The 26,263-nt window shown below is 43.3% G+C and overlaps 1 protein-coding gene across 9 annotated transcripts in view; it reads right to left on the bottom strand.

Moving 5' to 3' along the window:
- ANO4 (anoctamin 4) overlaps nt 1-26,263 on the bottom strand; it is a 419,392-nt gene that overhangs the window by 390,244 nt on the left and 2,885 nt on the right. For all 9 annotated transcript variants that reach the window (XM_081595414.1, XM_081595415.1, XM_081595416.1 and 6 more), the window contains exons 2-3: nt 8,712-8,795; nt 526-777 (exon numbers count right to left, since the gene is read on the bottom strand). In XM_081595414.1, the coding sequence (XP_081451540.1) occupies nt 526-777; nt 8,712-8,795 (336 nt within the window). The remainder of the gene's footprint in view (nt 1-525; nt 778-8,711; nt 8,796-26,263) is intronic.

Here is a 26,263-nt window from a genome sequence, read left to right as displayed (position 1 = left end):
GTGGTCTTATGTTATAGCAGCCTGAACAGACTAAGGTACCGGCCATTTAAAATAGAAACTATTTTTAATTCTTGGGCTGAAAAAGAACAAGTGGCAGCCAAGATCTGGCCCATTGGCAGTGATGGGCAGACCCCTGACATAGATCAAACTGGTGGAGCATCACGTGTTGATAGTAACTGACTACCAACTTGACTGTATTCAAAACTTTGATGCCTTGTCACTAAGAAGAGAATAGAAATTAAACAAAAAGTCCTATAGAAAAACTTGGAATTCTGATTCAGAGTTGATTTCCAGATGACATCATACCAAAAGAACTAATGCTTAGGTCAAGTATTTTTGAACACTTCTAACCTTACTTCTGATACACCCAAGCTATTTAAAGGCCAGCAAATATGGGAGAATTGTTGGGGTCCAAAGCATCACACAAGCAGAAATACAGATGCAATCCATTCAGTAGGCAAATGCATGAAGGAATCTTTAAACACACTGTGTCCTGAATCTCCAACAGGAAGCCAGCACTGTTACCTGTTGTATCCTGGCTCAGGGTTTCCTGGCTGCTGCTGCTGTAAGAAGGCACTGGAGTGATGGACAGTGAGGCTGGGCAAGACAGAGGCGTGGCCAGCTCAGTCTTGCGAGTGAGGGATCGGTGATACACTGGGACGCCTGCATCTTTGGAGATGAAGAGAGGCAGATCTGATGGGAGGGTGGGTCTGCCTTGTGCGTAGGGATTTTTCCAGTGGGTGAGCCCAATTGCAACAGGCCCTGCAACATCGTAACCTGGCAATACAGACACATAAGGTCAGGATCAGCAATTAAAACATCACATCATCTTGCCTTTTGTATTTCCCAAAAGTCTTAGCTGTGAGTCAATTAAAACACCACTTGAGATAAGGCTTCATGTTACTAATAAACAGGCAGGAATTGTCACACTTGATGAATCCTGTTAACTAACCAATGTATATTTATCAAGCACATACTGTGTGCTGGGTGCCCAGTCTTTGTTCTTCAGGAGATCAGAGTCTAATAAAGGAGATAAGATTTGTGATTATAATGAAAAAAATAAATGAAGGTCTATTACATTCTGGTTTCCCTAGTGGCTCAGATGGTAAAGAATCTACCTGCAATGCAAGAGATCTGGGTTCGATTTCTGGGTTGGAAAGATCCTCTGGAGAAGAGAATGGCAACCCACTCCAGTATTCCTGCCTGGAAAATCCCATGGACAGAGGAGCCTGGAGGGCTACAGTCCATGAGGTGGCAAAGAGTTGGACACAACTGAGCAACTAACACTTTCACTTTTATTACATTCTAGGTACTTTACAAAAAGTGACTGTAATCTTCACGGCAATTATACAAGGATGTTGTTCAGTCGCTAAGTCATGTATGAGTCTGAGACCCCATGGACTGCAGCACGCCAGGCTTCCCCATCCATCACTATCTCCCAGAGTTTGCTCAGACTCATGTTCTTTGAGTCAATGATGCCATCCAACTATCTCATCCTCTGTTGCCCCCTTATATAAAACTGTTCCTCATCAGTTTTATAGATGAGGGAACTGAATCTTCCCTAGGCCAAGCAGCCAGTAAGTGCCAGTTCTGTCTGGCTCCAAAACCTATGTTCTTTCTCCTAAATTACAGCTAACAAGAATACAAAGTGAGATGAAAGAACCAAAGTAGGACAGGAACGTTCCTCGGGATTTTGGGAGACAAAGCCCTTCTTGGTAGAGGAACTAGGTCATCGAAAAGATGGCATGAACTTGGCCTTCTAGGTAATGGTTGTAGTCTAGAAGAACAGATGTATTCTGTAGCTATGTTTTGTTAGCCTACATTTTTCTTAATTTGAAGCAAAATTAAAATTGACAACAATAAAAATCTAGAGCAGTCTCAACAAAAATCCAGCTTTCTGTTATCTCTTTAAAAATCTCTTGATTTTCAGGGCTTCCCTGGTGGTCCAGTGGTAAAGAATTTGCCTGCCAATGCAGAAGACACAGGTTCAATTCCTGGTCCGAGAAGATCCCACATGCCATGGAGCAACTAAGCCCGTGCATCACAATTACTGAGCCTGTTCTCTGGAGCCCATGCTCTGCAACAAGAAAGGCTACTATAATGAGAAGCCTGCACACCACAAGGAAGAGTAGCCTCTGCTAACTACTGCTAGAGAAAGCCTGCATGCAGCAATGAAGAGCCAGCAGAGACAAAAATAAATAAATAAATATTTAAAAACAAAAACAAAACCTCTTGATCTTCCTCTAAAGATCTAGCAATACTGGACCGCATTCCCATGTGGCAACTGTCAGCTGAAGCAACCACAGAGCCACTCTATTAAAGTGGAATAAAGGAATTCCTGCCTGCCACAGTCCCCACCACTCCCTAATGCCTTACTCCCAGCCTGCTTCACTTAATTTATTTCACATGCCTGACCTCTGCAGGCCTTTGCATCTGCACCCAAGATAGAGAATTTAGAAATACAATGTAAGTAGTCAGGAAAAAAATAAAAATGCAAAGGTAGGTTGATGCAAGATAGCTGAGGGTCTTAAATGCCAAGGTAAGAAAATTGGATTTTATTTATTAGGCAAAACAATAGGTCTAAATAAGTTTTTGAAGTGGGGACTGGCAAAATCAAACAGATAGCAGCCAAAGCCAGAATCTGTCCCTGCTTCCTCTGATGCTGATTCCTTCTGGGAAGCTTCGTCTGACTTCCCAAAGCTGACTTAACCAAGTAAAGAGAGGCCCTGGAAAAGGTGCTGGGTGTAGGGACTGGAGGTGTAAGAGGAGATAGTCCAGATGGGGGAGAGGGTACTGAGGGACCAAGAAAGCCCTAAAGGGGCAACAAGGTGGGAGGCCTGCTTGGATGCTGAAGACTTGACAATGGTGTCCGGGCAGCCCTCCCACATTATGCATGAAACCACTTGAACACAGACATGTGTCAGACAGGGCTTCCCTGGTGGCTCAATTGGTACAGAATCTGCCTGCAATACAGGAGATCTGGGTTTGATCCCTGGGTTGAGAAGAGCCCCTGGAGAAGAGAATGGCTACCCACTCTAGTATTCTTACCTATAGACCCCATGGACAGAGGAGCGTAGCAGGCTACAGCCCATGGGGTTACAAAGAGTCAGACAGGACTGAGCGACTAACCCTTTCACTTTCATGTGTCAGTCTCTGCCCATACTTCATAGCCAAGTGTTCCTTTTTTCTATGTGTCTCCCTCATGAGCTGAGCATCCCTCAAGGTCAGAGGGTATCTTAATCACCTTTGAAACTCCTTCCCAGTGTTTTTCTACTTGGCTCTTTATCCTGGCATTCTACAGATACCCACTGTTCACAGAATTCTTCCTAGACCAGTGGCAAGGAGGTGACATAGAGGCTATGATGTAGAAGCTAAGAAAGCATTATTAGGGGACCAAATCTAAGTGTTGGCAGCAAGAAAGGAAAAGAAGTCCAGTGAGATATACAACAATAAGAGGGAAAGAAAGGAGTTTGGGGCCACCAAGTGGCTTTGTCCGGCAAGATGTCAGAGAAGACTTAGGGCAAACAGAAAAGTGAATTTCCTCACCCTCACTGGGGCCATCAGAAGGACTGGTGTGGCAAGGGCTGAGGAAGGTTGAGTGGGTTTTTAGACAGGAGCAGATAGAGTTTTACTGGAAATATCTATCTGGAAATGTTTGGCACTAGGCTGAAAAACAAAGGCAGTGAGGATCAGGAGATATGGGACCAGAGCTGTATATTTGGGAATCAACCATATTGAAGTCACGGCTGATGCCAAGAACTGAACACTCTATTTCACTGTCATAAAATGATAAATCTAAAAACAAAATGATAAATCTACTAGAAGTTGTGATCCTGTCTAACACTTACTGGCAATGCACTAGGGATCTATCAGCACCACCTCACTTAAACCTCACAATAACCCTGTCAGGAACGTACTAATATTCCCATTTGACAGATTAGGAAACCAAGGCTAAGGGACATTATTACCTTCCCAAGGTCAATAAAGACACAGAAATAACAGATTCAAGCCCAGGCTCATCGAAGATAAATGCTCTGGTCCTCAAAGCTACCCTGCCTCGCTAAGAGCACAGGTGACAAGAAGGATTCTAGAAAATGGAACCGGGGTCTGTTTCCCCCACAAATTGCTCTGAGGTCACTTATTCCTTTCCAAACAATTTTTCATAGAGGGATCTCAATGGACCAGAATTCACAAGGAAAGGGAAATGCTGACACACTTGAGAACACACTAACTGGACTATTTGAACTCTTCTTGGTTGGTCATCTTCCTAAAAAGTGAGTAAATGGAATGTAGTAAGATGAGGGACTCCTCTGGTGAGGGGTATGGAGCCCCTGAAGATAATCACAGAGAATGCTAATTCTCAATGTTCGAAACCTCAATGGAGCCAGAGCTGCAGTGGAGACTGAAGCAAATGCTACTGACCCCAGGGCTGACCCCGATACTGTTTGTTGAATTAAACCTCTGATGCAAGTGTGTTTATCTTGTGATCAATACTCTTGGATCTCCCATAGCTCCTACGAGTGTACTGGGCCATAGAAAGGAAATTCGAGGAGGCTCCATTTAAATTGATGTTCCATTATGTTTTTATTAAAATTATGAAAATGTATTACCTCCTGCTTAGACCAGAGAATCCTTTTACAAGAAGAACAATTACGGGACCATGTTTTCCCTTGCCTCATTGTTTCATTCGGAAATTTGATTAAGCGCCTGTTCTTCTTTCCATATTCCAAGTTCCTTGGAAGTCATTATACAGAACAGGGTGTACAATATTTATCACACACTGCGAAAGCATTAGACTTAAAAGTCCGAAGGAACTCTGGACTATCCACAATTTCAGGTTTTACCATTTCTTTCATAAAATGATAGCTTATTTATAACATGCTTAATTTTGAAAAACTATTGTTCACAGTCCTTTTTAAAAGTTTAGGAAATTTCCACATCATTTAATGCATAAATGGAGCTCATTAACAAATATATTAATTCATATTATTGGTGCAAATGAACTACAATAAGATCTGCATAATTATGATGGAATAGAACCAGACCAGCCAAAATTTAATAGCAGCAATGAGGTCAAAGTATATTGGGTGGTTGGTTGTCCAACACCTGGTAGACAGCTGGAGTCCAAGTGTCCAAGAGGCAAATAGTAAGAATGTCACATTGGTAGCCTACTCACTCTCTCTTACCAATCACCCTGTCTCCAGGTAGGAAGAGGGGTAGAGCAGGGGTCCCAGCTCCCTTTGAGTTGCATGTCAACATTCTCACTCACTAGCCCCCAAATCCTAAAAAGAGACATGTAGGGAACACTCAAAATTATAGACTGTCTTGAGAAAAAAAACATGATTTTAATTAACTTTAAAATTCTTAAATCTCTTATACATGGTAAAAGGGGCATTTACTAAAAATATAAGGAGTTTTACAAGGGTCTCACAGATAAGTAGAAAATTTTCAGAAGGAGTAATTTTTTCTGTGGATTGGATTTTTTGGCAATTCTTTTGTCAGGACATAGATTCCTACAAAGAACTACATTAATAGGAAGTCCAGAAGTGTGCTATTTTCTTAAATGGAATTCCTTCACAGATGAGACATTTCTGTGTGAGATGACTATTCTATAAGAGAAGGTCTGAAGTACAGGAGATGAAAGAAAACAAAAAGAAAAAAAAAAAAATTGCTGGTGACCCAGAGATGTCCTCCCTCCAGTACTGTGAGTATGAAGTTGCTAATTATTTGCTATTTTTACTATAAATATTTTTAAAGAGTTTGTACTGGACAGACTGTGGGCAATGGACACGGCCTGATCCCTGTGCAGAACCCATCCCCCATCCCATCCTCCCCCAGAGTCAAATTTTCTTTGGAAATTCATCCCACCCACACACAGCCCAGTGACTGAGGGCAGGCAAATCTAGCCCTCTCCCACTTCCACCTGGGCAAGGATGGGTCTGAAGATGATCTTATCTCCTTTGTCAGGGATTGGCTGAAGGGTGATCATGAGATCTAATGAGAGAGGAGAAGCCTCTGAGACCCTGCAAGGGAAAGTTTCAGCTCCTCAAGGGCATGCCTGAGGAAGGCACCGAAGCTCCTTTCCCTCTGATCACTGTTGTGTCTCAATGCAATTCCTGGACCATCTGGCTGCCACCACAGAGACAGATTCTTCTAGGAAGGCAAACGGAAGAAGGTCTTTCACAGTATCACTGAGCAGCTTAATCAACCAGTCCTCCCAACAGACTTTCCTGTTATGTGAAATAATACTGAGTTGGCCCAAAAGTTCATTTGGGTTTTTCATAAGAGTGTTAATTTCCTTATGGGTTCAGCTGGTTTGAGTTTGTTGAGACAGAAGCAACATTCAAGGGCCCATAACCTTCTGAGAAAACTGTCTATCATACCCATCTCTTCTTTAGAGGTGAGTACATAGGTAAAAACCTGTCACATGGACTTACCTGGCAGAACCGTGGTAAGAATCCACCTGCTAATGCAGGGGTCACAGGTTTGATCCCTGGTCCAGGAAGATCCCACATGCTGCGGAGCAACTAAGCCTGTGCACCATTAGAGCCTGGGAGCCACAACTACTGAAGCGCATGCACCTAGAGCCTGTGTTCTGCAACAAGAGAAGCCACTGCAATGAGAAGCCCATGCATGGCAACAAGCAGTAGCCTCTGCTCTCTGCAACTAGAGAAAAGCCTGCACAGCAACAAAGACCCATCACTGCCCCAAAATATTAATAATAATAATTTTTTTAAAGACTCTGTTACATGAGTTTCCAAGGGCTACCATAACAAAAGGCCACAAACTAGGTGGCTTTAAAAAAAAAAACAGAAATTTATCCTCTTACAGTTTTAGAGGCTAGAAATCTCAAATCAAGATTTTGGCAGGGCTGTGCTCTCTCTGAAGTCTCTAGAAGAAAATCTGTTGTTTGCATTTTTCTTAGCCTCTGATGTTGCTGGCGATCCTTGGAGTTCCTTGACTTGTAGACACATGACTCAAATCTTTGCCTCTGTCATCACACAATGCACTCCCTATATATATCTATATATCTATATATCTATATCTACATCTATATCTATATCTATATCTATATATATGTCTTGTGTGTCTCTTCTCCTCTGCTTACAAAGACACCAGTCACATTGAATTAGAAGCCCCATCCTAAGTGCATATGACCTCATCCTAACTTGGTTACATCTGTACACACCTATTTTCAAATAAGATCAATTCACAGGTACCAGAGGTTAAAGCTTCACTCTATCTTTGGAGAAACAAATTCAGTTCATAACACCCTGACACGGTGGCCACAGTTGACGAGACCCATGGCAATTTCACAAGAGTGACGTCCAACGTGAGTTGGATTACCTGGGCTCAAATCCCAGCTCTTACCACCCATGTGTTCTTTCTTTCTTACTTTTTAACTTTTTAAGAACCCTGTCTCCTCATCTGTGAAATGGGGGGAAAATAACAGCATCCATCTCATGGGACTGTCGTGAGGATTAAATGGGTACATACAGGAAAAGCACGTAGAGCAGCCCTTGGCCCAGGAAGCTCCCAGATGGTTTTCACCATGTACCCCTCCATGTTCATCAACAAGTGTCTTAAGAGACATCTCTGCTCACAGTCCATCACTCCTTATTCGAGGCCTGTAACCTGGCTTCCCTCCCATCATCCACTGACGTGGCTCCAGGGATGTTACCAGGGTAGATGTCTAAGTTTAACCTTCCTCAGTCTCCCCTTCTAGAAATTCTCTGGGCTTTTCAAGAAATGTGCTTCTTAGGTCTTCCTATTACTGATATTGTTTCTATCCTAGTTGCACTTCCCCCAAAGAGTAGGGCTAGGTGAGCATGTTAGGTTCCGCTCGGACCCCACTGTACCTGCAGGGAGTCCCTCATCTGGGAGGGAGGGATAGAGAGCCACACGCCCCAAGCTGCAGACTTCAAGTTTCTGAAGAGGCCATGTGCTATGACAGGAGATTTTATTTCTGAGATGTCAGGGGACAGGGCAGCTGGTACACACAGAATCCCCCAAAGCATAGCTAGCATTCAGCAACACTAATTTGTTGTTATTTTACACATGTATGCATTAAATTGGTAGGCAGTTTCTTTACCACTGAGCCACCTGAGAATAGGGCTTCCCTGGTGTCTCAGACGGTAAAGAATCTGCCCGCAATGCGGAAGACCCAGGTTCAATCAGGAAGATCCTCTGGAGAAGGGAACAGCCACCCACTCGGGTATTCTTGCCTGAGAATCCCCCTGGACAGAAAAGCCTGGCAGGCTACAGTCCATGGGGTTGCAAAGAATCAGACACAACTGAGCAACTTTCACTACTATGCATAAAATTATAGGAAACATACTACTTGCTATTGTGATATAAATTTTATTTTTAAAATAAATGAAAATAAATCTTAAAAAACTAAGTCAGTTTTTATATTAAGTACATAATAATATAGGTGATACACAAATGAAAGAGAAAGCAAATGATGGAGAGTTAGGGAAACCCATGTTTTTTAAATCTCTCTAGACCACATTAGCTCCAACCATTTCTATGCAAAAGTAATAATGATCCATAAGAGGGCGCCCCAGCAAGTTGAGTCCACAAGCAATTGCCCTGATCCTGAAAATAAATTCAATGGTGTTTACATTTTCTACTCACTCCTTCCTTAGCCCCACACCCCAACCCTTTACAGGTAATAATAGTTTTCATTAAAACATGACTCAGTTGCTCACCTATGGTGACCTGGCTGACACAACTGTAGTAGCTGCCGGTCGTCGCAGAGGAAAGGTTATAACTCCCACTGCTTATATCTTTGTCTGTTAAGAAAATAAAAGAGGAGGTTAATTACATTCTGATAAATACGTGACCACAAAGTAGATTTATGTCTGCTGGTAAATAAACCAAATGTCTGTGTCCAGGAAACTCATACTCATTCATTGGTTCATTCATTGCAGGAAATGCTAGGGGCCAGGCATTTCAAACATTCTGACAAACAACCCAGATTGTCACATAGACAATTTCAGTTTGGTGTCACTGTTATTAAAATGGGAGGAGGGCACTGGGAGAAGACTGTATGACCAGGTAAAAAAACACCTAATCCAAACTAGGATGTATCAGGTAAGGCTTCGTGGAGGAAGTGACATCTGAACTAAAACCTAAGAGATGAATACTATCCAACTAGGCAAAAGTGGGGTGCATTGAGGGGAAAGACCCGGGCAGAGTACTATCATCATGTCTAGAAACTCAGAAGTCTCAGCTTCGTGAGTTAGCAGCTAAACACAGTAAAAGAGAGATGAGCAGCAGCTGGACCACAAAGGGTCTTTATAAACCATGTTAACAAGTCTGGATGCTGCCAAGAGAACAGGATTCCATTTTCATTTCAGAAATATCACTTTGAGGCAGCAAGGGGAACAGACAAGAGGGGTGTGAAAGGAGAGGCAGAAAGACTGCTTTATGAGGCCACTCAGTCATCCTGAGAAGAGGTGGTGGTGGCCAAATCATGGCAGGAAAGGCAGTGGAGGCAGAGAGTGGGTTCAATTCCCTTCCAGGCTCGAGTTCAGCCAGCTGCCACGCAGACTTCGGTACTGTGAGCAGACTGCATTCCAGGCAAAGCAGCAGAGATATCAAACCTCCCATTTAGATGGCATCTTAGCATTTCCAGCCACCTTGGCTCACGCACAGGGTGGGACACGGCAGGTGTCACCCCATGTCTCTGATGGAAAAGCTGAGGCTCCAGGTGGCTGAGCACCTTGCCTAAGGTCACACGGCAGCATGTGGCAGAGAAGAGCTCCAACTGAGATCAGAACTGCTCTAAAATGTCTATGAAAAAGTCAGGGCATAAGTGACTTTAAAAACCAAAAACAGGGATTTCCCTGGTGGTTCAGTGGCCAGGACCCAATGCAGGGGGTCCAGGTTCTATCACTGGTCAGGGAACTAGATTCCACATTCCACAGCTAAAAAAATCCCACATGCTGCCACAAAGACCCGGCGCAGTCAAATAAAATGAATATTTTTTTAAATATCAAAATAAATATTATCTAATATAACACATTACAAGTTAGAGACAAAAAGTTATTATAAGAATGGTTGCAAAACTGACCTGAAGGAAAAATACAAATATTATATGTCATGTGATACCAGGAAAACTCATTATGAAAGTCTGATCTATAATGTTAAAAATTACAGGTCTGAAGGAGAGAAATAATTAAGAATTAGTCAAGTGTACTCAAAAAGAAAGGGTTTTTAGAAACATGAGGAGTCATATTTTAAGAACAGTAATGTGGACTGTTAGAGAAGATGGCTTTGCAGATGAACACTCTCGAAGGAAAGACTTGCAGGTGCCTGGACAGAGAGAGCAGGAAATGGGAGTCATCCGCAGGGGTGTCTGGATGTGCTTGTGGTTTGAAAGCAGTTGGAGAGTATCGACAAAAGCAGGTAATGAGCCAGAGGGCAGAGAAGTAGTGGGAGCCCCTAGAGGCCACATCAAGGTCACTGTAGGTCCATGAACAAGGAAGTAGACAATTTTTAATGTGGAGAAAATAATTTAAGCAAGTTCATGCAACCAACTCCTTCTCTAAGAAACCTTCCCAGACCATCTCCCCTCTCTAGTGGGCTTCAGGCGCAGTAGACACTCCAACAGTATCACGCATGTGAGATTGTACTCTGTTACGTGTACCCCTAGGGCTTCCCTAGTGGCACAGATGGTAAAGAATCCTCCTGCAATGAGGGAAATCTGGATTTGATCCCTGGGTTGGGAAGATCCCCTGGAGGAGGGCATGGCAACCCACTCCAGTATTCTTGCCTGGAAAATCCCCATGGACAGAGGAGCCTGGCGGGCCATAGTCCATGGGGTCACAAAGTGTCCAACAAGACTCAACAGCCAAGCACAGCACGGGGGTACCCCAAACCATGTGCTTGTCAAGGGCAGGTCCACACATTATTCAGTTTGTTATTTCCAGACCTTAGTGCTATGCCTGGAAAAGGTGAATCCTCAATACACGTTCATTGTTTGAAAGAAAGAATAAAGGAATTCATGAAATTAAAGAAAAAATACATGACCATTTCCCCTTCTTATGAACTGTAACTTCAATAGAGGTTCAAGCACAAAGAGCACTTGGCTAGGAGTCAGCAGACCTGAGGTCTGAAGCCCCAGCTTTGTTGCACATGAACTCTGTGAACTTGGTCAAGCTCTTAACTTCTTTAGTCCTGATCTTTCCATCTGAAAATGGTGACAATAGTGCTTATCTCACTTTTCCTGGGCTAGGGTGGGGAGGTAGAAGAGGATGAGGTATGGTTAACAAAAATAAATCAGCCACACAAAATGCATAGTTAGCAAGTAATTCTATATATATTTGTGGAATCAGCTGAATCAACAACACCCAGACCTAAAACATATCAAACTACAACTACTCTAAAGTTGTCATTCCTAATTTTTAAAAACCCTTCACTAATGATCTGCCCTTAAAATATTTTGGAAGTGAAAAGGGACAAGGTCAAGGCATCAAAGTGTGGGGAGAAGTGACAGGAGAGATTCAGTAGCCACAGAAATGATTATGAATGGAGAGAAGAGAAAAGGAATGAAAAAGAAAAGAACACTGAGAATTAGTAATCCACAAAGAAGCAGAATGTTTGAATTAGCAATGATTGCCTGGGAAGAGGCTGCGGATATATTGGAACAGGAAAAACTACTGAGATTTGAGTTGAATTTGAATGGTAAAACTAGGGCATCAGTTCAGTTCAGTCGCTCAGTCGTGTCCGACTCTTTGTAACCCCATGAATCGCAGCACGCCAGGCCTCTCTATCCATCACCAACTCCTGGAGTCCACCCAAACCCATGTCCATCGAGTCGGTGATGCCATCCAACCATCTCATCCTCTGTCGTCCCCTTCTCCACCGCCCCCAATCCTACCCAGCATTAGGGTCTTTTCCAATGAGTCAACTCTTCGCATGAGGTGCCCAAAGTATTGGAGTTTCAGCTTCAATATCACACCTTCCAATGAACACCCAGGATTGATCTCTTTTAGGATGGATTGATTGGATCTCCTTGCAGTCCAAGGGACTCTCAAGAGTCTTCTCCAACACCACAGTTCAAAAGCATCAATTCTTCGGCGCTCAGCTTTCTTCACCATCCAACTCTCACATCCATACGTGACCACTGGAAAAACCATAGCCTTGACTAGACGTACTTTTGTTGGCAAAGTAATGTCTCTGCTTTTAAATATGCTATCTAGGTTGGCCATAACCTTCCTTCCAAGGAGTAAGCGTCTTTTAATTTCAAACTAGGGCATAGTCTTTTAATTTCAAACTAGGGCATAGTTTGGCAATATTTTGAAAAGACTCAAAGAGCAAAAGTAAGTACAAAGAACTATGGTACTTTTGGTACAAAGTGACTCTGTAAAGAAGATGTTTTCCTATATAAGAATTAAAACCAAAAAATGTAAGAGGGCTTGACTATCCATTTAATCTTTGTTTTTTAATTTTAGTTTTGTCATACATTGACATGGATCTGCCTCGGGTGTACGTGTTCCCCATCCTGAACCCTGCTCCCACCTCCCTCCCCTCTGGGTCATCACAGTGCACCAGGCCTGAGCACCCTGTCTCATGCATCGAACCTGGACTGGCGATCCTAGGAACGAACTGCAGTTAAATAAAATCAAGTAACTAGTGGAAAACCTTGAGCCCACGAATGAGGTTAATGAACTTTGTGGGTTTTGGAGTCAGTAATCTTCATTAGACACCTGGTTCCATCCCTTGAGCACACTGTCTCTCCGTGGCTCTGTTTCCGTGCATGTACGATGGCAATAATAACAGCATTTACTTTATAAAATAACACATAGAAAGTGTTCAATTAGTGTTAGCTTTCGGGCTTCCTTAGTGGCTCAGACAATAAGGAATCTGCCTATCAATGCAGAAGACCCAGGTTCGATTCCGGGGTCGGGAAGATCCCTTAGAGAAGTGCATGGCAACCCACTCAAGTATTCTTGCCTTGAGAATCCCTTGGACAGAGGAGCCTGTCAGGCTACAGTCCATGGGGTCGCGAAGAGTTGGACATGACTAAGCAACTAACACTAACTATATTTAAAAAGAACAAAGGTACTCATAAAATGGAATACCATCTAGCAAAGGAAATGAATGAAGCAGAGCAACACAAAATACTATCGACAGACCTCACAAACATAATGTTTAATGAAAGAAGCACATATATCATACTCAAATGATGTATGACTACGAAAATTTCAACAACAAAACTAAACTGAATTATTTATAGATACATACATAGATCATAAAACTATAAGGAAAAGTATCAAAATAATTAACATAAAAATAATTAGTCAGCATGGTGATTCCATTTGGTAAGAAAGAAAACAGTTTGAATTGTGAGAAAGTACGGGGAATGCGGGTGAGCGCCACAGTGCTGGGAATGTCCTATTCTTGACCTCCACCACCTAGGTGGTGGTCACAAGGTATTCATTTTATAATTATTTGTTAAATTATCAATCTGTCTTGACCACCTGTCTGTATATACAATAGTTTTTTTACAAAAATAAAGAGGGACAGAAATTACAGTAGGGCAAGATGTAGAAATGCAAATTCTACACAAAATGTCTAAGAAAATGAAATGGTGGTGGATTCATAAAAGAGTAGTCATTGACTACATACTCCTTATCAGGCACTGAGCTAAAAAGTCATTACATCATTTCCATCATTATTTCATTTGTGCTCCAAAAAGACTCTTTTAAGATAGGTATGATTATTCCACTATCTGCTGCTGCTGCTGCTGCTAAGCTGCTTCAGTCGTGTCCGACTCTGTGCGACCACATAGACGGCAGCCCACCAGGCTCCGTCGTCCCCGGGATTCTCCAGGCAAGAATACTGGAGTGGGTTGCCATTTCCTTCTCCAGTGCATGAAAGGGAAAAGTGAAAGTGAAGTCGCTCAGTCGTGTCCGACTCTTAGCGACCCCATGGACTGTAGCCTACCAGGCTCTGCCATCCATGGGATTTTCCAGGCAAGAGTACTGGAGTGGGGTGCCATTGCCTTCTCCAATTCCACTATCTAGAGGCTCACAAAATTAGAGAACTTGCCCAGAATCACACTTCAGGGAAGTCATAAAGCCGGAATTAAAACCTATGTTTGTTGGGCACATACCTTGAGAAAACCATAATTTGAAATGAGTCAGTTCAGTTCCATTACTCGGTCATGTCTAACTCTTTGCAAACCCATGGACTGCAGCACGCCAGGCTTCCCTGTCGATCACCAACTCCCAGAGTTCACTCAAACTCATCTCCGTTGAGTCAGTGATGCCATCCAACCATCTCATCCTCTGTCATCCCCTTCTCCTCCCACCTTCAATGTTTCCCAGCATCAGGATCTTTTCAAATGAGTCAGTTCTTTGCATTAGGTGGCCAAAGTATTGGAGTTTCAGCTTCAGCATCAGTCCTTCCAATGAATATTCAGGACTGATTTCCTTTCGGATGGACTGGTTGGATCTCCTTGCACTCCAAGGGACTCTCAAGAGTCTTCTCCAACACCACAGTTCAAAAGCATCAATTCTTCAGCACTCAGCTTTCTTTATAATGCAACTCTCACATCCATACATGACTATTGGAAAAACCATAGCTTTGACTAGTAGGACCTTTGTTGGCAAAGCAATGTCTCTGCTTTTTAATATGCTAGCTAGGTTGGTCATAACTTTCCTTCCAAGGAGTAAGCGTCTTTTAATTTCATGGCTGCAGTCACCATCTGCGTGATTTTGGAGCCCCCAAAAATAAAGTCTCTCACTGTTTCCATTGTTTCCCCATCTATTTGCCATGAAGTGATGGGACCAGATGCCATGATCTTGGTTTTCTGAATGTTGAGTTTTAAGCCAACTTCTTCACTCTCCTCTTTCACTTTCATCAAGAGGCTCTTTAGTTCTTCTTCACTTTCTGCCATAAGGGTGGTGTCATCTGCATATCTGAGGTTATTGATATTTCTCCCCGCAATCTTGATTCCAGCTTGTGCTTCATCCAGCCCAGCATTTCTCATGATGTACTCTAAATATAAGCTAAATAAGCAGGGTGAAAATATAGAACCTTGACGTGCTCCTTTCCCAATATGGAACCAGTCTGTTGTTCCATGTCTAGTTCTACCTGTTGCTTCTTGACCTGCATACAGATTTCTCAGCAGGCAGGTCAGGTGGTCTGGTATTCCCAACTCTTTCAGAATTTTCCATAGTTTGTTGTGATCCACACAGTCAAAGGCTTTGGCATAGTCAATACAGCAGAAGTAGATGTTCTTCTGGAATTCTGTTGCTTTATCGATGATCCAATGGATGTTGGCAATTTGATCTCTGGTTCCTCTGCCTTTTGTAAATCCACGTTGAACATCTGGAAGTTCATGGTTCACGTACTGTTGAAGCCTGACTTGGAGAATTTTGAGCATTATTTCACTAGCGTGTGAGATGAGTGCAATTGTGAGGTAATTTGAGCATTCTTTGGCATTGCCTTTCTTTGGGATTGGAAGGAAAACTGACCTTTTCCAGTCCTGTGGCTACTGCTGAGTTTTCCCAATTTGCTGGTGTATTGAGTGCAGCACTTTTACAGCATCATCTTTTAGGATTTGATGTAGTTCAACTGGAATTTCATCACCTCCACTAGCTTTGTTCATCGTGATGCTTCCTAAGGCCCACTTGACTTCACATTTCAGCATGTCTAGCTCTAGGTGAGTGATCACACTATCATGATTATCTGGGTCATGAAGATCTTTTTTTGTATAGTTCTTCTGTGTATTCTTGCCACCTCTTCTTAATATCTTCCGCTTCTGTTAGGTCCATACCATTTCTGTCCTTTATTGAGCCCATCTTTGCATAAAAAGTTCCCTTGGTATCTCTACTTTTCTTGGAGAGATCTCTAGTCTTTCCCATTCTATTGTTTTCCTCACTTTCTTTGCATTGATCACTGAGAAAGGCTTTCTTATCTCTCCTTGTTATTCTTTGGAATTCTGCATTCAAATGGGTGTATCTTTCTTTTTCTCCTTTGCCCTTTGCTTCTCTTCTTTTCACAGCTATTTGTAAGGCCTCCTCAGACAACCATTTTGCCTTTTTGCATTTCTTGGGGATGGTCTTGATCCCTGCTTCCTGTACAATGTCATGAACCTCCGTCCATAGTTCTTCAGGCACTCTATCAGATCTAATCCCTTGAATCTATTTCTCACTTCCACTGTATAATCATAATGGATTTGCTTTAGGTCATACTTGAATGGTTTAGTGGTTTTCCCTACTTTCTTCAATTTAAGTTTGAATTTGGCAATAAGGAGTTCATGATCTCAGCTATAGTCAGCTTCCAGTCTTCTTTTTGCTGACTGTATAGAGCTTCTCCATCTTTCATCCCAATGTTCACTGAAGCACTATTTACAGTAGCTAGGACACTGAAGCTACCTAAATGTCCCTCAACATAGGAATGGACAAAGAAGATGTATACATATATACAATGGAATATTATTCAGTCCTTAAAAGGAATGGAATAGTGTCATATGCAGAGATATGGATAGACCTAGAGACTGTCATCCAAGGTGAAGTCAGAAAGAGAAAAGTAAATATATAATATCATTTATACATGGAATCTAGAAAAATGGTCCAGATGAAGTTAGTGGCAAAGCAGAAATAGAGACACAGATGTAAAGAACAAACTTATGGATACCAAGGAGGGGAAGGGGAAGTGGGATGATTTGGGAGGTTGGGACTGACATATACACACTACTATGTATAAAACAGATAATTAATGAGAACCTACTGTATAGCACAGGGAACTCTGCTCAGTGCTCTGTGGTGGCCTAAATAGGAAGAAAATATAAAAAAGGATAGATATATATAACTGATACACTTTGCTGTACAGCAGAATTTAACACAACACTGTAAAGCAACCTGATTTTGTTACAAGAACATACTGATTATAAGTATACCCAAAATAATTTGAGACAAATAAAGTTGGGTTAAGTTTTGTCATACATTCCTGTTAAGTTGGCTTCTGAAAACAAGGTCCATGATTTGATGTCTATCTCATTCTCTATAGAATTTCATCAGATAAATGACTGTCAAACATGTAGCACCAGATACAGTAGGAACCCACCTAACCCAGCTCACATTAATAATCTGTCCTCCTTCTGTCTTTGCCTCTGTTCTCCAATATTGGCTTAGTATAAGACAAACCTAGTGCTTTTTTTATTATTTTTTTATTGGGGACATGGTGAGTAAGAATGGGAGAAGGAAATTAACAAAAAAATTCAACTTAGAGGGAATAAATGAGAATTCAGTTCAGTTCAGTCGCTCAGTCGTGTCCAACTCTTTGCGACCCCATGAATTTGCAGCACGCCAGGCCTCTCTGTCCATCACCAACTCCCGGAGTCCACCCAAACCCATGTCCATCGAGTCGGTGATGCCATCCAACCATCTCATCCTCTGTCGTCCCCTTCTCCTCCTGCCCCCAATCCTACCCAGCATTAGGGTCTTTTCCAATGACTCAACTCTTCACATGAGGTGGCCAAAGTATTGGAATTCCAGCTTCAACATCAGTTCTTCCAATGAACTCCCAGGATTGATCTCTTTTAGGATGGATTGATTGGATCTCCTTGCAGTCCAAGGGACTCTCAAGAGTCTTCTCTAACACCACAGTTCAAAAGCATCAATTCTGCGGCACTCAGCTTTCTTCACCGTCCAACTCTCACATCCATACATGACCACTGGAAAAACCATAGCCTTGACTATACGGACTTTTGTTGGCAAAGTAATGTGTCTGCTTTTAAATATGCTAGCTAGGTTGGCCATAACCTTCCTTCCAAGGAATAAGCATCTTTTAATTTCATGGCTGAAATCACCATCAGCAGTGATTTTGGAGCCCCAAAAAATAAAGTCTGACACTGTTTCCACTCTTTCCCCATCTATTTGCCATGAAGTGATGGGACCAGATGCCATGATCTTTGTTTTCTGAACGTTGAGCTTTAAGCCAACTTTTTCACTCTCCTCTTTCACTTTCATCAAGAGGCTCTTTAGTTCTTCTTCACTTTCTGCCATAAGGGTGGTGTCATCTGCATATCTGAGGTTATTGCTATTTCTCCCCGCAATCTTGATTCCAGCTTGTGTTTCTTCCAGCCCAGCGTTTCTCATGATGTACTCTGCATATAAGTTAAATAAGCAGGGTGACAATATACAGCCTTGACGTACTCCTTTTCCTATTTGGAACCAGTCTGTTGTTCCATGTCCAGTTCTAACTGTTGCTTCCTGACCTGCATACAGGTTTCTCAAGAGACACGTCAGATGGTCTGGTATTCCCATCTCTTTCAGAATTTTCCACAGTTTATTGTGATCCACACAGTCAAAGGCTTTGGCATAGTCAATAAAGCAGACATAGATGTTTTTCTGGAACTCTCTTGCTTTTTTGATGATCCAGCAGATATTGGCAATTTGATCTCTGGTTTCTCTGCCTTTTCTACAACCAGCTTGAACATCTGGAAGTTCATGGTTCACATATTGCTGAAGCCTGGCTTGGAGAATTTTGAGCATTACTTTACTAGCATGTGAGATGAGTGCAATTGTGCGGTAGTTTGAGCATTCTTTGGCATTGCCTTTCTTTGGGATTGGAATGAAAACTGATCTTTTCCAGTCCTGTGGCCACTGCTCAGTTTTCCAAATTTGCTGGCGTATCGAGCGCAGCACTTTCACAGCATCACATTTGAGGATTTGAAATAGCTCAACTGGAATTCCATCACCTCCACTAGCTTTGTTCGTAGTGATGCTTTCTAAGGCCCACTTGACTTCACATTCCAGGATGTCTGGCTCTAGGTGAGTGATCACACCATCGTGATTATCTGGCTCATGAAGATCTTTTTTGTACCGTTCTTCTGTGTATTCTTGCCACCTCTTCTTAATATCTTCTGCTTCTGTTAGGTCCATACCATTTCTGTCCTTTATCAAGCCCATCTTTGCATGAAATGTTCCTTTGGTATCTCTAATTTTCTTGAAGAGATCTCTAGTCTTTCCCATTCTGTTGTTTTCCTCTATTTCTTTGCACTGATCGCTGAGGAAGGCTTTTTTATCTCTCCTTGCGATTCTTTGGAACTCTGCATTCAGATGGGAATATCTTTCCTTTTCTCCTTTGCTTTTCACTTCTCTTCTCTTCCCAGATATCTGTAAGGCCTCCTCAGACAGCCATTTTGCTTTTCTTTTGCATTTCTTTTCCATGGGGATTGTCTTGATCCCTGTCTGCTGTACAATGTCACGAACCTCTGTCCATAGTTCATCAGGCACTCTGTCTATCAGATCTAGTCCTTTAAATCTATTTGTCACTTTTACTGTATACTCCTAAGGGATTTGATCTAGGTCATCCCTGAATGGACTAGTAGTTTTCCCTACTTTCTTCAATTTAAGTCTGAATTAGGCAATAAGCAGTTCATGATCTGAGCCACTTTCTGCTCCCGGTCTTGTTTTTGAAAATGAGAATTAAAGGATAAGCAAAAATAAGACAAAGAGAAAATCTGAAGTAAAATGGAGAATTAAGTTCAAATACACTAGTAATAACAATACATGTAAATGGTCTAAATTTGCTATTTAAGATATTGTGAAATGGATTTTGAAAACAAAACAAAACAAAAAAAATCAACTAAGTGCTATTTATAAGAGAAACCCCCAGAACAGAAGGACACAGAAATGCTGAACATAGAAGATATAAAAAGATACAACAAGCATTAATCAAGTAAATCTGGAGGTACTATGTTAATTTTATATGAAAAAGGTTTTAAGCCAAAAAGCATTATTAAGCATAAACAGGGGCAATAAATAATGATAAAAGGTTCAGGAAGGTTTGATAAAAGGTTCGATTCTTCAGGAAGATATAAAAAATGTTACATCTGAGCTATTTAAGATAAAATAACCTCAAAATATATGAAGCAAAAATTAACAGAGCTACAAGGAGAAACTGACAAATCCATCATCAGAGGGGAAGGTTTTAACATACTTAATAACTAGTTGAACAAGGAAGATTTTAGTGAAAATACAGAAAATTTGAGACTGCAAATCACTTGGGCATTTGTTAGAGTGAAGAGCTTGATTTACTAGCTCTGGGGTGGGCCTGGAATTCTGCATATTTTTTAGCATTACTGAGATACAACTGACAGTTGCATTTCTAACAGAATCCCAGGTGATGCCAGTGCTACCAGTCTAGGGTCTCCAAGCCCTGAGAAAATCCTCCCCTGGAATCCGCAGTCCACAAAGTCTGGGAGAACATCTCACCCACAAGAAAGGGAAGACATACTAAAAAAAAAGAAAATATTTTCACTAAAGCCTTAAAAACATATTAGAAATCTGCTGATACATATGAACAGATGAAACTCAAGAATTACCAAACTGACAATGACACATAACTATTGACATTATCAAAAAATTCACAATTCATTTAATTACCACTCTACAGTAGTATACTAGAAATAACATTTAATTTTTAAAAATATATATTTATTATGTGGAGAGTGAGCTACAACTGCTTACCACATCTTTATCATGTTTTTTTTGTAAATCACTTAAAATTGTTTATATAGGCTCTAGAAAATCCACTAGTAAAAAAACAAAATATCAATCATGTGGGTGGGATGTGTGTCTGTATGCGCATATGTATGTTCCTTAGAAATACTGGTGTGATTTACTCCATTGTCTGCTGTGTATTTTATAGGTTTACAGGAAAAGTTTAGTATTCAAGGCCAACCCTTTCTTCCTTGCTGCTACAGCCGGTATCTCATCCCCTAACCTCCCTGAGCCTCAAATTCTTCCTTTACCTTGTGACTGAAATTCATTCATTTAAAAAACATCGAGTGCCTACCACACAGAGTCGCTGCAGGCTGGCCCCAGGTAGGAACTGATGCCGTGGAAAGTCTCCCTAAGGTGCTGATGAATTAATCACAGTGTAGAGTGTGCTTCACCCCACAGAGCTTTCCCTACAACAGTAAACACACCAGAGTGCTGTGTACTAGAATGCTCCAGGGCTTCCTAGGTTTTCATAACATTTTCGCCTTTGCTCTTTCATGTGACACTGCAGCAGCAGCAGGAGACAGGCAGGGCAGGGGCCTGACAGGCAGGGCAGGGGCCAGACAGGCAGGGCAGGGGCCTGACAGGCAGGGCAGGGGCCTGACAGGCAGGGCAGGGGCCAGACAGGCAGGGCAGGGGCCTGACAGGCAGGGCAGGGGCCTGACAGGCAGGGCAGGGGCCTGACAGGCAGGGCAGGGGCCTGACAGGCAGGGCAGGGGCCTGACAGGCAGGGCAGGGGCCTGACAGGCAGGGCAGGGGCCTGACAGGCAGGGCAGGGGCCTGACAGGCAGGGCAGGGGCCAGACAGGCAGGGCAGGGGCCTGACAGGCAGGGCAGGGGCCAGACAGGCAGGGCAGGGGCCTGACAGGCAGGGCAGGGGCCAGACAGGCAGGGCAGGGGCCTGACAGGCAGGGCAGGGGCCAGACAGGCAGGGCAGGGGCCTGACAGGCAGGGCAGGGGCCAGACAGGCAGGGCAGGGGCCTGACAGGCAGGGCAGGGGCCAGACAGGCAGGGCAGGGGCCTGACAGGCAGGGCAGGGGCCTGACAGGCAGGGCAGGGGCCAGACAGGCAGGGCAGGGGCCTGACAGGCAGGGCAGGGGCCAGACAGGCAGGGCAGGGGCCTGACAGGCAGGGCAGGGGCCTGACAGGCAGGGCAGGGGCCTGACAGGCAGGGCAGGGGCCAGACAGGCAGGGCAGGGGCCTGACAGGCAGGGCAGGGGCCTGACAGGCAGGGCAGGGGCCTGACAGGCAGGGCAGGGGCCTGACAGGCAGGGCAGGGGCCTGACAGGCAGGGCAGGGGCCTGACAGGCAGGGCAGGGGCCTGACAGGCAGGGCAGGGGCCTGACAGGCAGGGCAGGGGCCAGATGTAATAGCCGTTAAGTCCCCAACACACAAATGAGTTCTGTTCTAAGCACGAGTTCAAAAGTCCCATTTGTTTTTAAGTCCAACAAAGTTAGCCTAGGTACCCAACTAACACAATCCTATATAGTACTGTACTGTAATAGGTTTATAATACTTTTCACACAAACAATACATAAAAAACAAACACAACAAATAAAACACTTTCAGTCTTACAATACAGTACCTTGAAAAGTACAGTAGTACAGTATCCCTTGGACTGCAAGGAGATCCAACCAGTCCATCCTAAAGGAAGTCAGTCCTGAATATTCATTGGAAAGACTGATGCTGAAGCTGAAACTCCAATACCTTGGCCACCTGATGCCAAGAACTGATTCATTTGAAAAGACCCTGATGCTGGAAAAGATTAAGAAAGAGGAGAAAGGGACAACAGAGGATGAGATGGTTGGATGGCATCACCGACTTGATGGGCATGAGTTTGAGCAAGCTCCAGGAGTTGGTGATGGATAGGGAAGCCTGGCATGCTGCAGTCCATGGGGTCACAAAGAGTCGGACACGACTGAGCAACTGAACTGAACTGAACAGTACAACAGCTGGCATACAGAGACTGGCACCAAGTGAACAGGCAAGAAGAGTTACTGCCTGGAGGAGGCAGAGGAAGTGGGAGATGATAGAGCTGAAAGATCATCAGCGATAGGAGATGGAGGACAAGCTGCAGTTTCACTCACACCTGACCTTGATGGAAAGCATGTCCGCATCTTTGAAAGTTTGCAGCTAGAAGGTTCATATGTAAGTAAGGTGCCTTACTGTATTAGGAACGGTTCTCTCCTCTGCATCTCCCATTGGACCTGAGCTAGACCCAAACCCCTGGAGGGCAAAGTCAATGCTTATTCACCTTGTGTCCACAGTGCCTGGCTCTGCCTAATACATAAAAAGCACAATAAATGTTTGCCAAAGACTCTAGCAAGCTTTCAAATACTTCAGTCACCATTCCTGCATTTTAAACACGGGGCCTGATATTCATTATCTCAGCTTCCCTTTGATTCCACTCTCACAGACACAGTGGCAAAAAGACTTTCCAGGAATCCTAATTAGAGAAAAGCCTTTCCTTTCCTTTTGTTTCTTCCTTGTACCTTTTTGAGTCAGTGTTGAAAAGGCTATATTCTTTGTCATTTTTTTCTAGAAGGTAAATATCTATACCTCATTATTACAATGTAATAAGATTCATGAAAATGGTTTTTAATCTTGTTCTTACTTCCAGAACCCACAACAGTGCCTGACACATAGTGAACACTCACAAAATATATGTTGAATTGTTTGTTCTAGAAACTTCGTTGGTAGCCATGAACAGTTTGTTTAGGACTAAGTTCTAATAGAAAAATCCATGTGCCTATTACAAAGAACATCATGTTTTAAAGGAAAAAATTAAAGTGCTTCTTCACGGGATCAAAATAAAATTTTAATTTTACCCCAGAAAGAAATTTTTTAAGTGTGAAGGGCTAAAGGTCAAAAACTAATCTGTGCAGGCTTCGCTGCAGCTTCTTAATCAAAAAGGATCCTAATCAATGTTGACCATGAATGTCTGGATTGCCTAATAACAAGCATGCCAGTTGGTGGAGGGCAAGAACAAGAGACGCCCTCAAATAGCTCCTTAGACTTTTTCGCAAGCTAAGGCATGACTTCTAGCCTGTTAGCATACATCAGATTTCACCTCGCAGCATGGACGTTTCTGCTCTGTTGTTCATTCCTATTTTCTGAAGGATAAAAATTCTGTTGTGTACGTGTGTGCTCAGTTGTGTCCAACTCTTTGTGACCCCATGGACTGTAGCCCACCAGGCAACTCTCTCCCTGGGATTCTCCAGGCAAGAATACTGCAGAGAGTTGCCATTTCCTACTCTAGGGGATCTTCCCAACCCAGGGATCAAACCTGTGTTTCCTGCATTGGCAGGTGGATTACTTACCACTGTGCCACCTGGGAAGTCCAAAAGTTTTGTTACTTATTTGCAATATGAAAATGAAGCCTTCAAAATGTATGTGTGGTGTACTGCCCTCTGCTATTGTCCATTCAGTCTTTTAGTTGACCAGACAGGCAAGGATTATTCACCCAGCATGTGCCAGCTGCTGGGCTAGCCACTAGGGACTTACCTGATGGTCCAGTGGCTAAAACTCTGCACTCCCAATGCAGGGGATGAGGGTTTGATAACTGGTCAGGGAATCAGGCGGAGAAGGCAATGGCACCCCACTCCAGTACTCTTGCCTGGAAAATCCCATGGACAGAGGAGCCTGGTAGGCTGCAGGCCATGGGGTCGCTAAGGGTCGGACACGACTGAGCGACTTCACTTTCACTTTTCACTTTCATGCATTGGAGAAGGAAATGGCAACCCACTCCAGTGTTCTTGCCTGGAGAATCCCAGGGATGGGGGAGCCTGGTGGGCTGCCGTCAATGGGGTCGCACAGAGTCGGACACGACTGAAGCGACTTAGCAGCAGTAGCAGCAGCAGGGAATCAGGTCTCACATGCTGCAACTAAGTGTTCCAATGGTGCAACTAAAGATCTTGCATGCTGCAATGAAGTGTCAAAACTAAGACCTGGTGCAGCCAAATAAGTAAATAAATAGTTTTTTAAAAAAGGTATTATAGGCACTAAAAAAAAAAAAAAAAAATGCAGTCCTTGGCCTTTGGGACTTTACAACCCACAGAGAGAAGTCTTCATTGTACCACAAACAAACAAAAAAAAAGTTGTTCGGGAGAGGAATAACCTGAAAGGTCCCAAGAGAGGAACACAGTAGGATGGGAAGGTCAAAGGCGAGGGGGAATGAACCTCATAAAGGAGGAGCGGGCTGTGTTTCAGAGCATGGGCCAAGTCCAGACACCTGAGAAAACCAAGTGCAATCAGCCACCTCCCTCCTTAAAAAGATGGATGCTGGGACCAAGAGCAGCAGGAAAGGATGGTCAGCTTCTGAACAGCCTTGTTTGTCAACCTAGGGAAGTCAGACTTTGACCTGTAAGCAGAGGGGAGCCCTTGGAGAGTTTTAAGCAGAGGAGTAACAGGATTAGATTTGAGAGTTAGATCCCTGGATCTAGAAGATCCCCTGGAATAGGAAATGGCAACCCAATCCAGTATTCTTGCCTGGAAAATTCCATGGATAGAAGAGCCTGGTGGGCTTCAGTCCACGGGGCTGCAAAGAGTCAGAGGTGACTGAACATGCATGCACCAATAAAGACAAAGAGCTAGGAAGGGAAGTACGTCCTAGGCTCTCGTCTTTTTTGGTGCCCTCCATTTCCACGTTACATAGTTAGGCTTGGCTCTCAGTACGCCCCTCTCCTACCCTCTTCCAATCAGAAGTTCTGAGCTTCTGGTCATCCACTGCCTTTGGCCTTTGCTCAAGCCCATTAACTCCTTGAGTTAATCCACAGAGCCACCCATATACGCTGAACATGTGCGTGAACAAGCACATTTTCTCTTCTTCCTAACTTCCCCAGCCTCAGGCCCCCCAGCCAAACTCTCCAGCCTGTATCTGGGCTCCCCATTTATTAGGTGAGATTAAGTAAATTCTTCAGCCTATCTGGGACTGAATTTCTTCAAGTGAATACAGGGCTAATATTGGACTAGTTTCTTAAGGGTAGTGGTGAGATTTAAATGACCTAATTTGCACAAAGTACTGCTGTTATTGTGTCTCAGCACACCCCAGACTTCTTCCTACAACTCTGTCACCCAGTTGTTTACAGGCTTCCTGCTAAGAGACCGACTCTGCACTCAGGGCCACTGTCTCCCATTTGGTAGAGGTCTAATCAATGCCATCCGAATGGCTGAGAGTGAGATTAGAAAGCCAAGGACAGAACCCAGACAAACAGCAACAAGAAATAGAAGCAGGGAAGAAAGAAGCCCTTTAAGAAATAGCAGGGAAATGAGAGGAGAATAGTTATAATAATAAAACTATCCACAGAGAAGCCCTTTAAGAAGTAGCAGGGAAATCAAGGAAGAATAGCTATAATAACGAAACTGGCTCTGACTGCGTTTCCTTCTCGTCTTCTACTCGCTTTCCGCTCTCGCCACACTGACCTCCCAGCTAGCCTGGGACATGACAAAGTCATTCCAGTTCCAAGATCTTTGTACCTAACTGTTCCCTTTGCTAGGAATGCACTTTCCCCACCTAGCAAAACGGCTTGTTCCTTTCCTTCATTCACCCCTCTGCTCAAGTATCTCCTCAGAGAGGCTTTCCTTATCTGAAATCTTTCCCACTGTGCTCTATAAGCTCCTTGGGCCCCTTATTAAGCCTCCCAAGATAGGAAGCTGACAGCTCAAAGCCAGGCTGGCAGGTCCCACCACAAGTACCTTCCTGATGCAGCTTGGACACAGCCCCTGGGCCCTCTTTTG

This window comes from Giraffa tippelskirchi, chromosome 4 (assembly GCF_054371585.1).
Source record: "Giraffa tippelskirchi isolate mGirTip1 chromosome 4, T2T-mGirTip1v1.2.pri, whole genome shotgun sequence".
NCBI lineage: Eukaryota > Metazoa > Chordata > Mammalia > Artiodactyla > Giraffidae > Giraffa > Giraffa tippelskirchi.
This window is presented reverse-complemented; position numbering and strand designations above follow the sequence as displayed.